Below are 20,662 nucleotides of genomic sequence, written 5' to 3'. Positions count from 1 at the left end.
GTCTCTGTTTACTTGAAAAATAGTCTATTTACGCAGTATAGCAAGACGCTGCTGAAATAAAACTGACTCACGTGCAACGTACATTGCTATTGGAAATATGACTCATGATATATTGTCTCTAAAGTGACTCGATTTAACAGCTTAGAACTGAATTTACATGTTTTGTTTTTTAATTTAGTTATTAGATAGAGAGTAAAGTATCAAAAGGTACCGTTGGGTCCTGGTATCGGTTCAGATGTGAACAGTATCCTACTCTCGTCAGACTTGCAGAAGCAAACAAATACATTTCTCTGGCAGCATGACATCATTTTTCAGACTTTATCTTTGTGCTCGTCCTCATCCGGACGTTCCAGTGGTGATTCTCGGCTTTTCAACAGATCATTTGATCCTTTGACAGTAAAGATGTTGGGATACTTTCTGGCTCGTTGTGAAACTCGGGAATTTATTTCTTCCATCGCAAAAAAACACACTGTATGAGTCATCATCAACTTTCAGGACTGACTGACTAACAAACACCATGAATGGACTTGAGCAACTCACTATCCAACATTAACACTACAGACAACCCATAATGCATCACTCTGTAGGAGCCACTGTCACACCAGTTCATTCAAGAACAATCTGATGCTGCTGATATGTAATTGTATAAAGTATAAAACACAAACCACCTTTTCTAATGTAATGTCCAGTGAAACAAATAATTCACGACAACCATTTAATGGTAATAATAAAACTATATAATATATATATTTATACACATCTCTTACTGTGTGTCTGAGGGTCCAGGTTCAGTCCTGAAGACCAGAGGTAAATCTTTGGACCAGTCACTCTTCATAGACAGACAGCTGGAGACTGGAGCCTCTGCTCCGTCCTCCTCTTCCTCCACACAATCACTCATCTTCTGCACTTCAGAAAGCACTGAGGTAAATATGTAGCACATGGAAGGAGAACAACATGAAGACAAGGAGGACAAACAGGTGAAACAAGATGCAGAGCAGGAGGGTGTAAAATGGAGATGGTGAAGCCTGCAGACTCATCACCCAATGTGACGCTAAACAAAAGTGACATTTACAAAGATCGGCCTTGTCTCTGTCTAATTAAAGGGACGTCCCTCAGTATGATGTCCTGCTCTGTCCACTCAAAGTCTCCACTTCCTGCCTGCAGACGTTATTTCTTTATTGTTGTCCTGTACCTGGATCACTGCTCAGGTTTTTAGTGAGGTCACTTTATGACAATAATTGTTTTGTCTACTTTAAATGTGTTGAATAGTCCGACAATAAATAACAGCTTTCAATACGTTTTAAATACAAACAAGTTTTATAACAACTCATGTTAAATTGGAAATTATGTAAATAAAATCTAATAAAATGATTGTTTTGGCATCTTTCACTTGAGATTTCTACAGAAAACATTTTGTGTCTTTGCAACTGGGTTTCATCTTTTAAATGTCAGAGGTTAAATGTCTAACAGAATCTAGTTCTTAGTGTTAAGTTATAACAAAATATATTAATACTGAAACAGCAATCTGGATCCTTCTGACCAACAGGACAGTACAGGATCTACTGTGGTACAACACAATATCTTCAATGAGTGAACAGCGAAGTCCAAGTCCATGAAACAGACTTTAATCGAGGCTTCATTAGTAGAGGTGGGAATCTCTCATCACCTCACGGTTCGATTACGATGATAAAACGATAATCGATGCATCTTTTTTTTCTATACAGGATTTATTTTTTCCTCACTGTGACTACCAAAGCAAAGTATCTTTAATGATCCATTCTGAATTAATTCCAATATCTTTTAATAATAAAACAAATGGAAGAGATGTGCCAAGTCAATTGGAAGGTTACATTTGCGAGCAGATCCCCAGCTTTGACCCAACAGGAAAAGAAAAGTGTGCCTGCAGCAGCAAACGTGTAGTAAATTAATACAGCTTCAGCATATTCTGAATCACTAACATAAAAAACAGACCAACATCCTGTTATGTGCAATGAACAATATAATTCTTCAGACAAAAACCCCAAACATTTTTGCTTTAACCAAAATCACAAAAATAAGTAAATAAACAACATCTGAGCATAAAATCCCTCAGACCAAAAAACAAACAAACTTATTAGTGAAAACTTTTACTGTTAAACTATTTTGTCACGAGAAAAGTCTGTTGAAGAGTCTGTAAACACACACACACACACACACACACACACACACACACACACACACACACTCACACACACACCGTAAAAACATCCAGCTCCTGGTCAGTTTTCGTTAAATATGAGCTTGTTGTCTCTTGTTAAAGAGAATAAAACTCACCCTGCCTCAGACGTCTTTTCTCTGTTGACTCAAAATGGAGTCTGAACACCTTTCTTGTCTCCACATGAGAATCAAGACAAACCAGTTTGTTGAGGATGAAACAAACACACACACACACACACACACACACACACACCGTATACAGTATAAAGAAACAGTCCAGCATCTTGTCAGTTTTCTTGAATCTGGGCTTGTTTTCTTACGTTCTCACAGATGAATCAGAGACTTTGACTGTAAAACAATAATGTAGAAATAAAACTCACCTCTGCCTCAGACGTCTTTTCCTCCTCCTGCTGCTGTCGACTCAAAATGAAGTCTGAACACTTTCACTTTCATGTCTCCTCCCTGTTCTCAGGTGTTGTACCTGAACCACCTGGTCAGTGTTGCTCCTCCTCTTGTCATTTACCTGAAATCACATGTACTTTATCTGTTGAGGTGTCTCCATGATGACCTCCCTCTGGTTGAACAGCTCAGACTAACACAGATAAACCAAACACAGCAAACTGAGTTCAGATCAGTGTCAGACAAACTTCCCCTGGTCAGCTGAGTTCACCTCCCTTGAACAATGTTTGTGGTTGTGGATCAGCTGAAGAAGTGTTTGGTACCGTTCAGCTCTTCAACGTGAGCTTTGTCCTGGAGCAGCTTCTTCACAGACATGTTGCTGCTGCAGTCGTCTTTGTGACACCAGAACAACTTTGTCACTTTCCTGATCGACTCTTTCCATAAAAACACACATCATCACAAACTCATGTGGAAGATGGAAGCTACGTTTCAGGACATCTCTTCACGTTTCACTCAGATAACTAAACTAAATAAACTCAAAAATATGCGGAGAAGAGAAACATTCACATATATGTTTTATCTATTTTAAATAAAGAGAGAAATCCAACCGTCCAGCTTCTGAGTTCAAGTTTCTCTCTTCTCCAGAACTGAGGCGACCGCCGGTGGCGCCAGAGCCTGACGCAGGCTACAGCTAGCTAGCTAGCTAGCAGCACCCGCAGCCGCTGACGGCTTTTTCTACATGTTGAACTAAAAACAGACGTGTTGTCGCTAAACGTCCATCAGCTGGTGAGCACTGCATCACTTCACATCACCTGGTTCTGGTTCTGGTGCTTCCTCAGCCTCTTCCTCCTCCTTTTCTCGGCGCCTGACGCTTTGATCCTTCGACGCATCTTCGCCGTCCAACTCGGACAGACGTTGACGCTCTGGCCCCGCCCACCGGCCACGGGCCACGTTACGTACGTACGTCACCGTCACGGTCATTGTTGCCAGGTTTGGATGAGACAAACATGATGAGCCTGTCAACAACAAGCAGCTCCGGTGATGAGGTGCAGATCAGACGGAGGAGAAACATTTCAATCCCTCTCCCTCCTCAGCTGAAGGAGCTGAACTTCAACATCTTCACTGAGATTCATCAAACAAACCGATTCTTGAGACTGAGGTTTAACTTTGATGTGAATAACTGTGGTTTGAAAGTTTGGATCACATGTTGTTTCACTGTGAATCAGTCCAACTGTTCTGGACCGACATGCAGGGCTGGCTACAGTCCAAGAGGACCGAACCATCACCACTGACACAGGAAACTGTCAAGTCTGGACTTTCTGACCAAAGTCGGGATTTGGATTTTGTTATCGATATTTTACTGTTATTAAGTCAATTCTTGAAACATAAATGCAGATACTTCAAAACTAAACCCTGTCTGATAAACATGAAGAATGAGTTAAAAGTGCAAAGTAAATCTGTCGATTATGAAGATAAAACAGCTGTCAAAGTTTCTCTTTATTCACTCTGTACACATTCATTTGAGATGAGCCTGCTTCCTTTATTCTCTATCTTATCTATTTATTGTGATTATTTTACATTTCTTATTTATTTGTTTTATTCATCTGCGTCCTTTTTACTCGTCTCTGAACGAGTTGTATTTCATTTCATACTCTGAACCTTTTCTCTGTCTCTCTTGCTCAAACAGAAACTGAGTTTGTGACATGATGGTTGAAAGTGTCTTTTTATGTCTACATTTGCCTTGTTGAATAAATATATATAAAAATTAAAAATAAAAACAAACAGGCTCCAGGTCACTGTAGATACCTGGGTTGCCAGATCTCAAAATGACAGTCCATCTGCTTTTATTTGACACAAACTGATTTTTCATGTGGATTTAGCAAAGTGAGACTTGGCCTGCTCAAGTTTTATTAAAAGTCAGAACAAACCCAGAGAATAGTCCAGTCACTTTTATTTCTATAGAGACAGATGATAACAGAAGTGATCTCAGGGCTCTTTTCATACAGAGCAGGTCTGAACTGGCTCTTTATAACATTAACAAAGACTCAATAGTTCATAAAAACAGTGGCAACACTTTACACTTGATCTCAATTCTCATGTAACTGCATGTAGTGATCACGGCTCCATACTGATCATTTCAACTGGGACTTTAACTTTGTTGTTGTTGTGAAGGGAAAAAGCCTGAAGAAGCACTCAACACAAACAGACGTGAACATAAAACACATCAAAATATAATAAAAAGATGTCAAACAAACACTAAAACCCAGCACAAGCTCACCAAAACAATCTGTATCAAAAGACGGTTAAAAAATCAAAAATCAAAATCATTCAGTCATTCAGTTCTCACCGCACACAGAACCTGGATCCATTCAACAAACCAGTCTGGGTCCAAACAGTGGAAATGGGGACATCTGCTGGCAGGAAGCAGCTCCAGCAGGACCAGCAGAACATGAACGGTGCTGATGACGTCAGCTTCAACAATGATTTGTGAGAGAAAAAGCTCCACAGGTTGACTTCATGTGTCTGTGCTGATCATGTGATGTGAAAACCAGCAGGGTCTCACACAAAACTCTGATAAACTTCACATACTTTACAGTCAAACACAGGATTTGTTTGTTTTCTGTCAAAATCCAGATAGTTTTATATTTCTGTGTACTTGTAATTGTTTTACAGACATGATTAATGAACATAAAGTGTAGAATCAGCATGTTAAACACATCTTTTTAATATCAAACGTTATAGAAAGATGAAACATGAAGCTGCTGACTTTGCTCCAAAATCCAGACACAAGTCAGTCCAGAAGATTCAGTAAAGCCTCGATTGAATCAGACTGTGTTCAGATTTGATCCACTTCATTTATTATAAAATGATTTTATAATGTAATGATGATTTAAAATATCAGACATAACTTTATTTAAACCTGTCACTATGTATCTGCTTCTTGTTTTTATGGTCTTTTAAATGCATGTGAAGTCTCATTCTGCTGTATTTCTATGCTCCTGTGAAGCACTTGGCGTCGCCTTGTGTGTGAATGCTGCTGTAGAAATAAACCTGCCGTGTCTTCTGCAGGTGTGGCATCAGGTGAAAGCTCATCTGGCATCCTGTCAAAAATGTCAAGTAGCAGAGAAACCAGTTGTTTCCAGTCGAGCTGAAAGGAAACAAACAGTGAGGACTGGACTCTCTGATTTCACTCTGCCATGACGGAGGAGGAGCTGAAGTCCAGACGACAGCAGACGGTGGGTGTTGGTGAAGGTGTTGTTACTCTGAGTGGTTTGAATGTGGTGTGTGCTTAATGTGATCCAGTTCACTGGAGTAAATGCTTGTTGTCAGGACGGCACCAAGACCGGATCACAAACCAGGCCCAGGCCAAAGGGCCCAGAGAAACCCAGACTCACTGCACGTCTGCTGGTTTTTGAGAGAAAATGAAATGAAGCTCACGTTCCTTCATTAATCTGATCAATAAAGAACAATAACAACTTCTTCCACTTATCAGCAGCATTACTTCATTTCATGGCCCAGGCTTGTAGCAACCCGTCTCCAAGACGTGACATTTATAAACTCCTGATGTGTTTCAGCAGTTCTGTGTTCAGAGACATATTCACTGGATGGATGACATTAAAGGGACAGTTCACTCAAAGCTGACCCACTTCAGACGGGGTGCATGCTAACGCTTTTAGCTCGGCAGCTACAGGGAAGATTTCAGTTGAAATAAAGTGTGTAAATAACATCTTCTCAGATCAGTTTGTGATCTCGGGGCTTCTGCAGACTTGGATTACAGCAGACGAGCTGTTTGGAGACATCTGATGTGTTTTGGTTTTAAAACAAGTCGTGATGACTGAAGTGACATTTTTGGGTGAACTGTTCCTTAAAGCGGAGGTTTGTACCTATGAGGGAAGATGGAGGGCAAACAAACAGTCATCTCAGCAGAGGAAACTTACAGCAGTGTTTCCATTTTACTGAAGTGACGCTGGTGAACAGAACTCAGACAGGAAGTGTTTGATTTCAATCTTGTGAGAGGCATCATGACCCTTTAACAAAGACTTACTATATGTTTTAGTGATTTTACTGTAAAACCAATTTATTCATGTAACACATGGACACTTTCTTTTTCTTCATTCAATTAAACTGCAGCATTACAGTTAAACTTAGCTTCGGCTGCGTCGGACCCGAGTCACCAACCCAAAGCGTCAGTATGTGACGACCTGAGGATGAGACTCAACAATCAACCATCTGCCTCCAAAAAAACACATATTGTTGCTTTAAATAATGTTTCTGCACGTGGAGTTCATCTTGTGTGCAGAGGAAAGAATCTGGAGGCCACAAGATGTTTTGGAGTGGAAACTATGTGTGCAGGCGCAAACTGGAAATGTTGGATGACAATGTTGAGGCGGACAAACAGGAAGCTTCTCTCTTATCAGATGGAAATATGGATGATTGACAGCAGAAGAAAGATCATTCAGCAACAAGGTCATTGGAGAGTTTCACATGAGACACAGAAAGGCATCAAGAGAAGATCCATAAAACACAAGACAGGCTCTATAAAATAATACAGTCATTAATAAACAGGATACATATTAATGAAATGAAGCTACACGAAGACAATAACTTGTAGTTAATGTCAGATTGTTTCAAGTGAACAGTTAAAAAGAAAAACAGCTGCAGTGCAGAACTGCAGAATATTAATCATCAGAACAAAAGTGAAATAAAGTGAGACTCAGATCATCCAGATCACAAATACAAGAAAAACATTGTCCCTTAAAAATGAACATCACTTCCACATTGTGACAGTGAAGCTGGGACAGGTGTGACTCTGATGATGCGCTCACATTATTTGGCCTGCTGTTAAAATGTTGTCAGTAAAAAACAAACCGCTTCTTCCGGTTTGACCCGAGTGCGTCATCTGCAGTTATGTTGTCATAATGACAGCTGATCTGGAGACAGTGAGGGATGTAACTAAGTACATTTACTCAACAACTTTAGTTACTTTGCAGATTACATGCTGCATCAGAGCCAAAGAGGAAGCTGCATGTGATCTGATAAACTGCCTCCAGTGATGTCACTCAGTGGCTACGTTGCATTGTGGGTAATGTAGGCACCAGGTTTTGAGAAGGAAGAAGAATGTGTGGAATAAAAAAGGTGATATCTCTGGTTCTGCTGGGTCGATTTGGATCAGTTGTCTTTTAAACTGTCCATAATGAGTCCAGCAGTGTCATTACCCACAATGCCACTTTCCACTCTTTACACTAAGATGACAACTGCTGGTGAGAAAGCACATTTCCCAAAATGTTGAACCATTTCTATTAGTCTTTTTTTAATTTTCCATTTCAGGAGTTCCTCCCATTCACAAATTACATCTAACTAATTTAAATGCAGTTTGTCAAATTTCCTTTATAAGGTTGTTTTTTCTCTTCAACGTGTAATTATGAGCCAAATATCAGACTAATGCAATAAAACAACTGTTTATGTGCCACTTTGTGTTTAATTGTAATTCTTGGTGAAATCATGGTCCATAGAAAAAGCTTCAGCTCTCAGTGACACAGTAGATCTGGAAGATGAGTCTGATGAACTGGTAGATTTGTCTGTTTTATGGCCTCATGCAGAACTTAATATCACATGTGCTGATCTTTAAATTCAACTTCAGACTTGTGTGCATGAGGACGAGCAGTAAAGGACGTCCTCCACATTTCTAGATTCAGTCCTGAACTGTAAGTTCACTTCTCACTGTTCATATTACACCAGGTTGTGCTGTCCCTCAATCTGTCATCATTTATGTCGATATATTTTACAGGTTACGACGCCGTTAAAAGGAATGAATCCTGGAAGAGTGGCCACTCGAGGGGAAGCGTCAGATTAGAAGTGAGCTTCATTAGTCTCGTCTACAAGTTGGACATCAGCACGTGCTGTCAGGAGCTCTATCTGTGGATATTGTTTAATATATACTGTCACATACAGTTTGTTCAATAAGATTAAAAGTCAGTCTTTATCTACTCGCCCCCATGCTGATGAAAAGTGGGCTGAAGTTTGGTCGTCCACCAAACATTTGTGATTTAAAATGGCCCCATACAGCTCGTCTGTCCTGATCCAAGTCTCCAGATTCTTGCTCTTTCCTGCTGATTTCTTCTTCTGGAAAATGACAATATTTAGCAAAATATTCCTGAAAACAAAAATCTTCCCTTAAAAACTTTATAATGTAAAATAAATATAATCAGGTTTCTACGTTTACACACTTTTTTCATGCTCCTATGTTTTATTGTTGATGGTCCCAGTGGGACTGAAACTGTAACTGTGCATCACAACCTTGTTCTGTGTTGTTGGACACATTTGAAGTGTTTCTGCTGTGAGGAAATCAAGTTTTTTAAATGCTCACTTTGTCTACATGGAAACAATGTTTTTCAATTCAATTCAAAGCAGAGCTGAGACAGAATTTACAGCATTAATAAAAGACATTACCACCAAAATATGTGACTCTGGTGTTTAATATTTGTGCTTTGTTTGTTTGTTTTACAACATTTCCATCATATGAGAAGACTGTGTTACAAAACTATAAAAATACTAAATAACATCAGTGAAATCAACATGTTCTTCCTTTCATGGTCATCAGTTACAGCAACAAAACAATGCCATCATTTATTACATCATAAATTCATCTGTTAAAATGTTGATTTTACATTAAAATGAATGTCAGTTAACATCTACAACATGACTGATGTCTTATTCAGTGGCAGTACACACAGAGTACTGCATTAATCTCCACTGTTATTCAGGAATATGTGGAGATTAACTGCACCAAGGAAATATCCAATTAAAAGTGTCAATGTACGATTATGTGGTGATAAACAGGCCTCGATAGATTAATGTGTTGAGGCTCTTTGTGTTGAGAAGATGTGAGTGAATAAAAGAATAAAGATCCAGGTTCCAGGTGGAGGAGGTGTCTGAGTGTGGAGCAGAAGGAGTGGAGGAGCGTCAGTGTGTCTGCAGAGACTGTGTAGAAGGACAGAGCAGCAGCAGAGCAGTCCAGATACACTGATGATACTCTGTCACATCCAGAGGAACACAGGGACGATGCTGGACTGGACATTGTGTGTGACAGTGGAGCTGATCTCAGAGCAGTTCACACTGCAGCACTGACAGTCATCTCCACTTGTTGTGATTGGTCCGTCAGTCACTGCTGGATGAAGCTCTCCTCTCCACTCCACCTCCCAGTAACACGGCCCAGTCAGAGCCTCTCCACCCACCAGCTGATGGTGCTGCTTCAACCTCTCTGGATCATCAGGACACAGCTGATCCTCTCAACACCTCCACCTTTCTCACAGTAGTTAAGACTCCCAGCTGATGAGAGAAGCAGAGAGACAGTAAAGTGATAAATGAGTGTTTACAGAGACTCCCTCCATCAGCTGTCAGTCAGAGATATAAAGACCAGCAGGACTTCAGTCCTGTTCAGACCACAAGTGGAGCGGCTGTGTAGCGTAGCCAGCTTCCTTTCAGCTCTCATGTTAACGTGTTGGAGTGAAGCTCACAGACCTGCAGACACTTTGGACATCAAGTCTGTTTATTCTGCAGCTTTCACTGAAGGACACAGTGGAAATAAACTGCTGACAGTCCCTGAACGCATCATGACTGCAGGAACAGAGAGATACTCACAGCTCACTTTAATGATGATTTACTGCTGTTAAAAACCAGAGTCTCACTCACATTTAAATATTTCATCTACTTTGGAAACATCACATGACAAATATGTAAATATGGAGTCTGTTATAGAAATATCTGGACAAATCAAATGACACATGGGCAGATATAAATATAACGTTAAAGGTCCTACACTGAACAGTAAAACATCAGCTGTGGTTTGTGGACTTCAGCAGAGGTTCTGGTCTGTATACAGACCACATGGTTACTAAATGTAATGATGGTTCTCTGAAATAAGAGCCAGTGATTTGCAGGCTTCAGTCAGACTGATCTGAGAGCTGTGACAAAGATGAACTGATCAGTTGTTCAGTGTTGAAATGAGAGAACAAACACTTTGAGATCAGATTTGATGCTCCGACAGTTTGATGAATGAGGACACTGTCTCAATACATCCTGTGATGCTGTCAGCTGTGATCCAGCTTTATTTCCTGTAGACATGAACACAACAACAACAGTCGTCTCCACATCAACTCAAACACACGATCACAACAAGCTTCTGGCTCGTCTGATTGGCTGACTGCTCTCTCTCTGTCTTTCTGTCCAATCATGAAGCCTGTCACCGTTCTCCTCTCACAGCTTCACTGAGGAAAGCAGGAAATACTGGATCTTTACTTTGATACTGTGTTTAGTACAATACTGCAGAAACCAGCATGAACTGACTCCAACCCTCTACTGACCTCAGAGTCTCCAGTCTACAGTCTGGACTCTCCTTCAGATCACACAGCAGCTTCACGTCTGAATCCTTCAGGTTGTTGTTATTCAGGTCCAGCTCTCTCAGATGGGAGGGGTTGGACTTCAGAGCTGAGGCCAGAGAAGCACAGCTGATCTTTGTCAAACTGCAGCTCCACAATCTGAATAAAGAATAAATGATGGAAATAAAAATCAATTCATAATCCAATCAGATGTGTTCAGGTTTTAAATGTGTAGCTCAACATTACTGTGTCCTCATCAATGAGCGTTTCTCTAAAATGAGTAGAATAACTGTCATTGTGTTATTGTGGATCATCATCAGCCTTCTACAGACATCATCCACATGTCAGCACAACATTCATACAGCTGTTCATGTCAACACAGATTAATAACATGCTGCTGATCTCAGTCAGGTCTGTTATTAGAGGAGAAAAAACTGAATTTTCTTTTAAACATCTTCTTTTGAAAATATGCTTTGATCTGTGTGTGTTCTGTAGGATCAATATCAATGATCAGACATTATTTGTGAAAACACATTGACATCAACAGAAATCTAAATATTTCTACTTCAGCTTCTCAACTTTATCAATTTAAATCAAATGTTAGTTCAGTTCTTCTGTCAACAGATTAAATTATAAACATTAATTAACTTTAACAACTAACTGAACATTTTCTACAGTTTCTTGAAGAAACAAAAGTCTTTTGTGACTGAAGAAGAAATTTAGTTCAAGAAAATTGAAAATATGAACCAAAGGAAATCTATAACTTTATCAATGTAAGTTATGTATGAATGTAAACTCAAATATTAGTTAGCAGTAACGGAGTCAGTGAACTGACCTCAGAGTCTCCAGTCTACAGTTTGGACTCTGTAGAAAATCACACAGCAGCTTCACTCCTGAATCCTGCAGCTTGTTGACACTCAGGTTCAGCTCTCTCAGATGGGAGGGGTTGGACTTCAGAGCTGAAGCCAGAGAAGCACAGCTGATCTCTGACAAACTGCAGCTCCTCAATCTGAGTAAAGAATAAATGATGTAAGTTTAGAAGACAATGTTCCTGCTTGAAATCATTCAGTGTTTAATAATCTGTTCAGAGCTGAAGAAGGTTCAGAATGTAGAAGTTTAGAAAATGGAAACTCCAAACACCTGAACCCAACAGGATGCAGGTTCAACACTGCAAAATACACAAAGTGACAAAACAAGTATATGGTTACTCAAGGTGCCTAAATGTGTCCAGTTCATTACTGAGGAAGTCAGTGGTAGAGTTTATGATTTGAACTCTTGGATATTAAAAAAGCTGGTGTGCAAATGTTTATTGTGGTCCCAGTAATATTTGTTGTTAGCGTGCACTGAAGTAGCAGATCACATGATATTTTAATGCTGTTTTAATCAAAAAGGTTATATCCTGACACGTCAGAGTGAGTAAAAAGACTTCAAGTGAGTCTTCAAGTCAAAAAAGTCAAACTAAGTCCACAAAAGTGATCAAAAGTCAAAATGTAACATTTCAAGCACATAAAATGTCTTTCACTTAAATTCTGCTCCTCGGCTCTTTTCTAATTAGACGTACACGTAGAGCATCTTTATAATAAAGATCATGAATTGATAACATGAAGCCTTTTATGTGATAAGCAGGACGCTGCTTCTTCTGTAACAGTGAAGTTAAAAGGACCATAGACTTGTGTGATTATATGTGGGGAGGGGTTTTCTTAAGCCTGTGGTCTGTGCCTGTGTGTGTTTGCTGCACATCTCTGAAGAACAAATACAGAAAAACACAATCACAAACAGCAGCGACACTATTTCTAGTAAATTACCAGTGTTTTGTCAGATTCACTCACTGAATCCTGCCAAAATAGGACAGATGGTGAAAGGATATGGAGCCAGATCAAGGCCAAAAGGTTTGGTCATTTGGAGAAAATAAATGTATTGAAAAAATTAAATTTGAACTTGAAAGTTCAAGTTTTGATCTTGAATCATAACATTTTTTAAAAACATTTTCAAAATAAAAACAAGTGAAGGAAAAGGTTCATTTCAATCTAAATGATTTGGATTTAATTCTGATTTTCTTTTGAATAAATTATTCATTTTTTATTTTCACTTATATCACTTCATATTTGAGGTGTTATTTTTTCATCTGGCTCCATGAAAGCATCAGTAGAAATCATAAGCTGGCCATGGAGGACCACAGCACGGGGCGCTCGGTCTGGACAGCCCAGTTGGACACCTAAAACAAGTAGGTAGCACTTGGCAGCACGTCAGCGTCCTGCGTGTCCCACACAAGTGAGAGAGGAGACAATTATCAATAAAGGGGAAAGTTTCACACAAAGTAATGTGAATTTTGGAAGCAATGTTTTCTTTTTGGCAGCTGTTTCACCCATTTTCAGGGGCAAAGTGAGTGGAGCAGAGCATTAGTGACACAGGGACGAGTGGCAAACGTCAGGCAGGGTTGTTTGCACATGCTGAACTCTCCCTCTGAGTTGGGTTGCCAGGTACCACGACACATACCCCCACACAGGACCTGAGAAGATGTTTTTGATTTGTATCACTATGAAAATGGGAGATTAATAGAGATGTGACGATACACTCGGCTCACAAGGATGAGACAATAAACGATATTGGGTTCATGAGAATGAGACGAGATTTTAACACCATTTTTTTTAAAAAACTTTTAAAAATGTTATTTGATCAAAAGTTACGAAATGCAAAACAATGCAGGTCCATTTTGAAATGTTTTAACTAGTAATCATCTTGTAATGAATGTGACTTCAGCTCTACTTTGTGACTGAGTATGAATCATCAAATGCAGTAAAAGACACAAACAATATGTAAGAACTGTAAAAGGTTTCACCACAAACTCAACTGACTGGCTTCTCTCCTGTATGATTTCTCATGAGTCTCTTCAGACCTTATAACTGTGCATGAACTATGTGTGAGCTTCTAACTTCTAATTGAAGCTGTGTCACCTTCTAACTGAACTCCTCTCCACAAATTGAAAGTGAAATATAAAAACTGTATAAATAACAAAAATGAATAACACTAAGTTTTTCTTAGTCTTCTTGTTTTAAGTGCAAACAATAATCAAAGTAGTTCTCTCTCAATACTTAAAGTGCAAACAGAGACTGACATGATTTCCCTCCAAGCATGATACAGAGCTGAGAGCTGGCTACAACTACACTGCCCAGCCTAAGATATGGTCACGTTCTTGTTCAAGAATATGAGCATGTCTACGTTTTCTGGCAGCAGTTGAGACCTTTGGGCACTAACTATGTCTCCTGCAGTTGAAAAGACACGCTCACTTGGAGCGGAGGTAGCAGGGATGGAAAGGTATGCTATCTGTGTAGAGGTTCAGGACCACTGGGATGGTGAACTTTGATTCCAATGTGTGGAGGAGTCGCCAGTTTTCCACCATGGGAAATGGCCTCATGTCAGCTGCAATGAAAACACTGATGTCTTTCGTTATTGCTGTGGCTCGAGCACTTGACTGTGGAAGTTGAGATGTAAAAGCATTTGTCAGTGTTGTCCGGCCTTTCAGTGTTTTCTTCACAGGCACGGTTGATTTCAGTAGAGAGCTGTGGTGGTTCTGTAGGTGTCTTTGCATAGTGCTCGTGTTAGCCGCGGTGTACGGCACTATTTTCTTACAGTTCTTACATATTGTTCGTGTCTTGTCTGTCAGTCTGTCACCACTTATTGTTTCCATCAGGCACCAAAATGCAGCCACACAAACGATTTAAAAGTGGCGGGGGCATCTTCTATGCTAATTTCGAGTTCAGCGTCAGACACGTTTTAATAACGTGAGATCTCGTGCCACAAGATCTCGTCACACCCCGAGATATTAACAGGAGAAATTACCAAACGGGAGCACAGTAGGTGAAAGGCTTAAAAATAGGGAAAGACTCCTGTCTCACTTCCTGGTAGACAGGACGTAGACACCTGAACACAACAAGATGGAAGTTAAAATACAACTATGAGTTATGTAAAGATATAGTGGAGTCATGGTGTCCTGAACACAGAATGACATCACACTCTCAGTGTGTGTGTTGTGATCTGAGCTGTGTGCATGTTAGTGCATGTGAGTGCCTCCCTGTCGCCTCATTTTGGATCCCACTGCTTATCTTGCTAAGATTGGCCCTAGTCTGCCTCTGATTATCTTACCCTGATATTCTTACCCTAACCCAAACCAGTCTCACTCCTCATGTCTGAACCAACAAAGGCAACAGCAGTAGGATCCATAATAACGCCTCTCTGTCATCCCTGGTACTTTCTTAACATGGTGGCAGGGACACAAACTTTATCATATTACAGCTAAACACTGAAAATATATTTCTGAGAGAACGAGGAACTTGATTCATATTTGGTCAACACTGCCTTAACACTGACAAACTGCAGCCCCTCAATCTGTATAAAGAATAAATGATGGAGATGAAAATTAATTTATAATCCAATCAGATGTGTTCAGGTTTTAAATGTGTAGCTCAACATTACTGTGTCCTCATCAATGAGCTTTTCCCTAAAATGAGTACAGATAAGATGAACCTTTCTTGATCCCTGTAGGAGAAATTCAATTTGACACTGCAGCACAAAGGAACATTGTGCAAACAATAACAGATAATAGCAGCTCGAGGTAGGAAGTGACTAAGAGAAAAATAAAATAGAATAAAATGAAAACATACTCCAAAACACACACACACACACACACACACACACACACACACACACACTAAGTATCTTTGTCATTGTGTTATTGTGGATCATCATCAGCCTTCTACAGACATCATCCACATGTCAGCACAACATTCATACAGCTGTTCATGTCAACACAGATCAATAACATGCTGCTGATCTCAGTCAGGTCTGGAACTAGAGGATCATCATTAAATAAGACATGTAGGGCTGTATAGCCTGTGTAATTAAAGGAGAGGTCCACATTCACTCAAGTCTGTATAAAAAAAAATTACTTCGACTAAACAGAAAAAAAGAGACGTGAAAGAAATGTCCTTTGTTTTGTGGATTTTGTCTGGATTTGGACTTTGTATGTTTTTATGAGTATTTAAATATATGCATGAGAACGAGCTCGACCCTCCCTACACACTCAAAACTCCTCAACACTGAACAGACAGTGACTGATGTCAGTCTGATGTTTCACTTCACTTGTTGGGGAACTCAGAAAGTAACTTAGCATTAAGTAATTAGTACGAATGAATCATCACTAGTGTTTGTCCTCTAAGCAGCTGGATTATCAGGAATGACTCATGAAGAAAGTGGTTAGTATGTTGATTCATGGATATTTATGAACTAATCATGACATCATTTTTTATTAATATAGTATCTCCCAGTCTGTTCTTCAGAAACTCATCATTATCTATTAAATATAGTAGTAACTACTCTCATTTTGTGTAGAACGTTGTAAAGTGTTACTGAAAGTCATTTTATAAACTTTTCTATTGTTTTGGTCAAACTATGAGTATAATACTGATAATGTTTGTCAAATGATGAAGTCAAAACAGTCTGAAACATTCTGTTCTGATTAACATTTGCTATTTACATCAGTGGTCCAGCTGATCTACAGTGGATGGATAAATACCACCACAGGTAAGAGGAAAAATATATTTTTATGCTAACACTTAAAAGTTAGAAAGGAACGGAATAAAAAAAGTTAATAAATAAAAACACTGAATAGAGTCCTTCAGTGCAGCCTCCTCTGAACACCACAGGATGGAGCCACTTGGATACACAGAAAGTGTCTCAAAGAACTGACATTTCTTCAGATTTATGCTGCTGCTAATCTTCAGAGTTAATTAACTAAACTGTTTAAGTCTCAGTGAAGGGTTTGAATTGAATATATGGAAAAATAAGACAGAATGAACTGACCTCAGACTCTCTAGAGCACAGTTTTGACTCTTAAGTCCAACAGACAGCAGCTTCACTCCTGAATCCTTCAGGCTGTTGAAACTCAGGTTCAGCACTCTCAGATGGGAAGGGTTGGACTTCAGAGCTGAGGCCACAACTTCACAGTGAGTCTCTGAGAGTCCACAGCCAGAAAGTCTGTCATGACACAGATATTACAAAAATGTTATTATGAAAGAGGACACTTTATATTTACTTCATGCATTTGATGTCAAAACAGTTTGAAACATTCTGTTCTGATTAACATTTGCTATTTACATCAGTGGTTCAGCAAACCTTCATCTGATCTGTGTTTGACATGAAACAGTTATTCTCATCACTCTCTAAAACCTGCAGACTTTAAATCTTTATTTTATTTTAATCTTGCAGATGAAGGAAGAGAAAATGTAGTTACATTTGGGTTTCCATGATGTCCACAGTCTGTCAGTGTGATCTGATCCTGTGTCTTTTGCCAAAAAGTTAGATTAGTTTATGCCCAACACAGTGTTAGCATGAGGGTGAGAGTGCCAAAATTAACATCATCGCACGTCTTGTGTTGAGCGTGTGGGCTCCACAAATCATGGTGCTGAATGATCGTGCACCTCCCGAATTCAACATGGATGAGTTTGAAGTTTGAAAAACCATCTTAGAAATCTACATTTACATGATTAATATTTTGCCAGCTAATACAGATGTGATTCACAACAGTTGACTTCTATAAAGACTTGTATGATTTACACTTTTATGGTGTTGTTGTGATTTTGATTTATACACCTACTGTCTTTTCAAATGCTATTGTACATTGCAGTCCTGACCATTCACACTCCTTTATTCTTCACGTTTCATCTAGTTGTTGGTTCAGTTTCGGTGTATTCCTTTCCAGCTGTATGTCTCTTCTGTGTAACTACACTGAGAGCAATAATAAACTGGAGTCAGATTCCTTGTATATCAACACATATTTGGCCAAATAAAGCTGATTCTGATTCTACAGAACAAAAATACATGAAGATTAAAACTAAATAAGAGTCAATTCAGAAAAAAATCTCGTGTCATGTATAAAAGGTAAAGTAGAAGCTTTAATTTGAGCTGGAACTTTTTGGTCCATTTGCTCACTGTGAAATGTCTCTAAACCGACATAATGAGAACAATAACTGCATGAAAGAAATTCTCAAGGACTTTAGAAACATCACATGAAAAATGATACAGACCTTAATTTAAACTCTTCAGTATAGTGGTTAAAAAACCTCTTTCATTAGTTTCACCAGGGTTTCTTCTGTCACCCAAAGAAAGATTCATAGAAGAAAAACTGTCACATTTAATGATCATTAGAAATAAATGGAATAACTGAGTTCAACAACCTGACAGCTATAAACACATCATACTGAAACATCTACATTGTTGCACTCATGGTAGTGAAACACTTTTTAAAAATAATCACAATTGTATTTAAAAATGTAAGCGCTATTTCAAAATAAATGATTTTATAGTTTGTATATCTGAAGAATTAAACTGCTAATCTACACTGATGTATAATGTTGATAATCACATCTGGACTCACAGAGCCGTCCTGCAGTTCCTCACAGCTGGGGAAGAGCAGCCATCACATCGATGAGAGATTTAACTGAAACTATGAGAGAAATGTTTTGGACATGCTTGAATATTTATTCCTTTTAAAGTTGATAATGCCGTTTAAAACTTAAACTTGAACAATTTGTTGCTTAATGTGCTTCTGACATCACACTTATTTTCCTGCTGATTTATGTTCTGGTGTTGCCAAACCTGACATCATAGTAGCCTAAGACATGATCACTTTATTTTGTGCAGAAAAAATGAATTATATCTGTCTTATCAGCAAGCAATGCATCATCAAGGCTGTGTTGTAGATATTGATGAAAGGGTGATGATATGGGTGATATGAATGTAAGATGATGCCAAAAATATTGATACTGATTGATACTAATCTGTGTTTTTATTTATTCTTCATACAGATGGCTGAACGCAAGAACCCGGTGTGGCAACATTTTAGTGAACCCACTTCACGGAAGGCTACGTGTGTCATATGCAATTCTGTGAGCAATTGGTGAGCATGGGGGCTGAAAAAGGAAAAGCTAAAAATACTTCAAATATGTGTTATTTCATAGACATTACTTGAATAATTAAAAGCACCAAACACTTTTTTTCATTTGAAAGTATGTGTGGTGTAAAGTTGAACAAAGCTGTTGAATCCTACTGTGTCCAGTATTTGTTGTTTTATTTATGTTACAGCTTAAGCTTAAAATTTTACTGTTCAATAAATGTTTGTTTAAACTTGAGACCTGTTATCATTGTGTCATTTTTTTAAATGTAAATTGAGGGAGCAAAAGCAGTATCGGCCCCAAAAATCGGCCCAAGAAAATCGGCAGTCCATAATCGGTCATCGGCTAAGGGTGATGGAAAAAAAATCAGTATCGGCATCGGCCCTAAAAAACCCATATCGGTCGATCCCTAAATGTAAGCGCTATTTCAAAATAAATGATTTTATAGTTTGTATATCTGAAGAATTAAACTGCTAATCTACACTGATTTATAATGTTGATAATCACATCTGGACTCACAGAGCCTTCCTGCAGTTCCTCACAGCTGGAATCAGTCTCAGTCGTCCCTCCTCTGATGTTTTGTACTTCTTCAGGTCCAACACATCCAGAACCTCCTCTGACATCTGCAGCATGTAGGCCAGAGCTGAGCAGTGGATCACAGAGAGTTCCTTCTCTGATCTGTTCTCTGACTTCAGCAACTTTTGGATGTCCTGATGAACTGAGTGGTCGTTCATCTCCATCAGACAGTGGAAGATGTTGATGCTTCTGTCAGGAGAGACATCATCTCTGTTCATCTCCTTCAGGTTGTTGATGGCTCTCTGGATGATTTTTGGACTCTTGTGTGTCTGACCCAGCAGACCTTCTAAGAGTCTCTGGTTGGACTTCAGAGAGAGGCCATGAAGGAAGCGAACAAACAGGTCCAGGTGGCCATTTTTACTTTCAAGACTTTTCTCCATGGCGCTCCTCAGGAAGTCATCCAGGGATGGGTAACGGGTCTCCACGCCATCAACGCCTCTACCAAAAAACTTAGAAATCTTCTTAAGACCAGACTTTGGTTTTGAGTCCCCGAGTGTGAAGTCTTTTAGAAAAGCCTCCAGTACCTCTGTGTTCCTGTTGGTGTAACAGTGGAACATGTAGACTGCAGCCAGAAACTCCTGAACGCTCAGATGAACAAAGCAGTAGACTGTTTTCTGGAAGATCACACTCTCTCTTCTGAAGATCTCTGTACAAACTCCTGAGTACACCGAGGCCTCTGTGACATTAAGACCACACCGCTCCAGGTCTTCTTGGTAGAACATGATGTTTCCTGTCTCCAGATGTTCAAACGCCAGCCGCCCCAGCTTCAGAAGAACTTCCCTGTCAGCCTCCGTCAGCTCCTGTGGACTCGTCTCACGTCCCTCATGGTACTTCTGCTTCTTCCTCTTTGTCTGAACCAGCAGGAAGTGTGAGAACATGTCAGTCAGGGTCTTGGGCAGCTCTCCTCTCTGGTCTGTAGTCAACATGTGCTCCAGAACTGTAGCAGTGATCCAGCAGAAGACTGGGATCAGACACATGATGTGGAGGCTCCTGGAGGTCTTGATGTGTGAGATGATTCTGCTGGACAGATCTTCATCACTGAACCTCCTCCTGAAGTACTCCTCCTTCTGGGCGTCAGTGAAGCCTCGTACTTCTGTTACCCTGTCAACACATGAAGGAGGGATCCGATTGGCTGCTGCAGGTCGGGAAGTTATCCAGACGAGA

General features: G+C 39.5%; 2 protein-coding genes across 2 annotated transcripts in view; both read right to left on the bottom strand.

Annotated features, from left to right (window-relative positions):
- The window catches only part of LOC141014275 (protein NLRC3-like), a 59,052-nt gene extending 58,122 nt beyond the window's left edge, over positions 1–930 (bottom strand). Inside the window, 1 exon segment of the mRNA XM_073488012.1 lies at positions 768–930. Within this exon segment, the coding sequence (XP_073344113.1) occupies positions 768–898 (131 nt within the window). The 5' untranslated portion in view covers positions 899–930.
- Positions 931–10,747: 9,817 nt separating this feature from the next.
- Positions 10,748–20,662, bottom strand: part of LOC141014363 (uncharacterized) — a 140,627-nt gene continuing 130,712 nt past the window's right edge. Inside the window, 6 exon segments of the mRNA XM_073488102.1 lie at positions 10,748–10,834; positions 10,836–10,857; positions 10,959–11,132; positions 11,809–11,982; positions 16,833–17,006; positions 19,442–20,662. The exon segment at positions 19,442–20,662 is cut by the window's right edge and continues 664 nt beyond it. Coding sequence (XP_073344203.1) covers positions 10,748–10,834; positions 10,836–10,857; positions 10,959–11,132; positions 11,809–11,982; positions 16,833–17,006; positions 19,442–20,662 — 1,852 coding nt within the window.

This window comes from Pagrus major, chromosome 19, assembly GCF_040436345.1.
Source record: "Pagrus major chromosome 19, Pma_NU_1.0".
Classification (NCBI taxonomy): Eukaryota; Metazoa; Chordata; class Actinopteri; order Spariformes; family Sparidae; genus Pagrus; species Pagrus major.
Note: the sequence above shows the minus strand (reverse complement) of the source record. Positions and strands in the feature narration are given on the sequence as shown.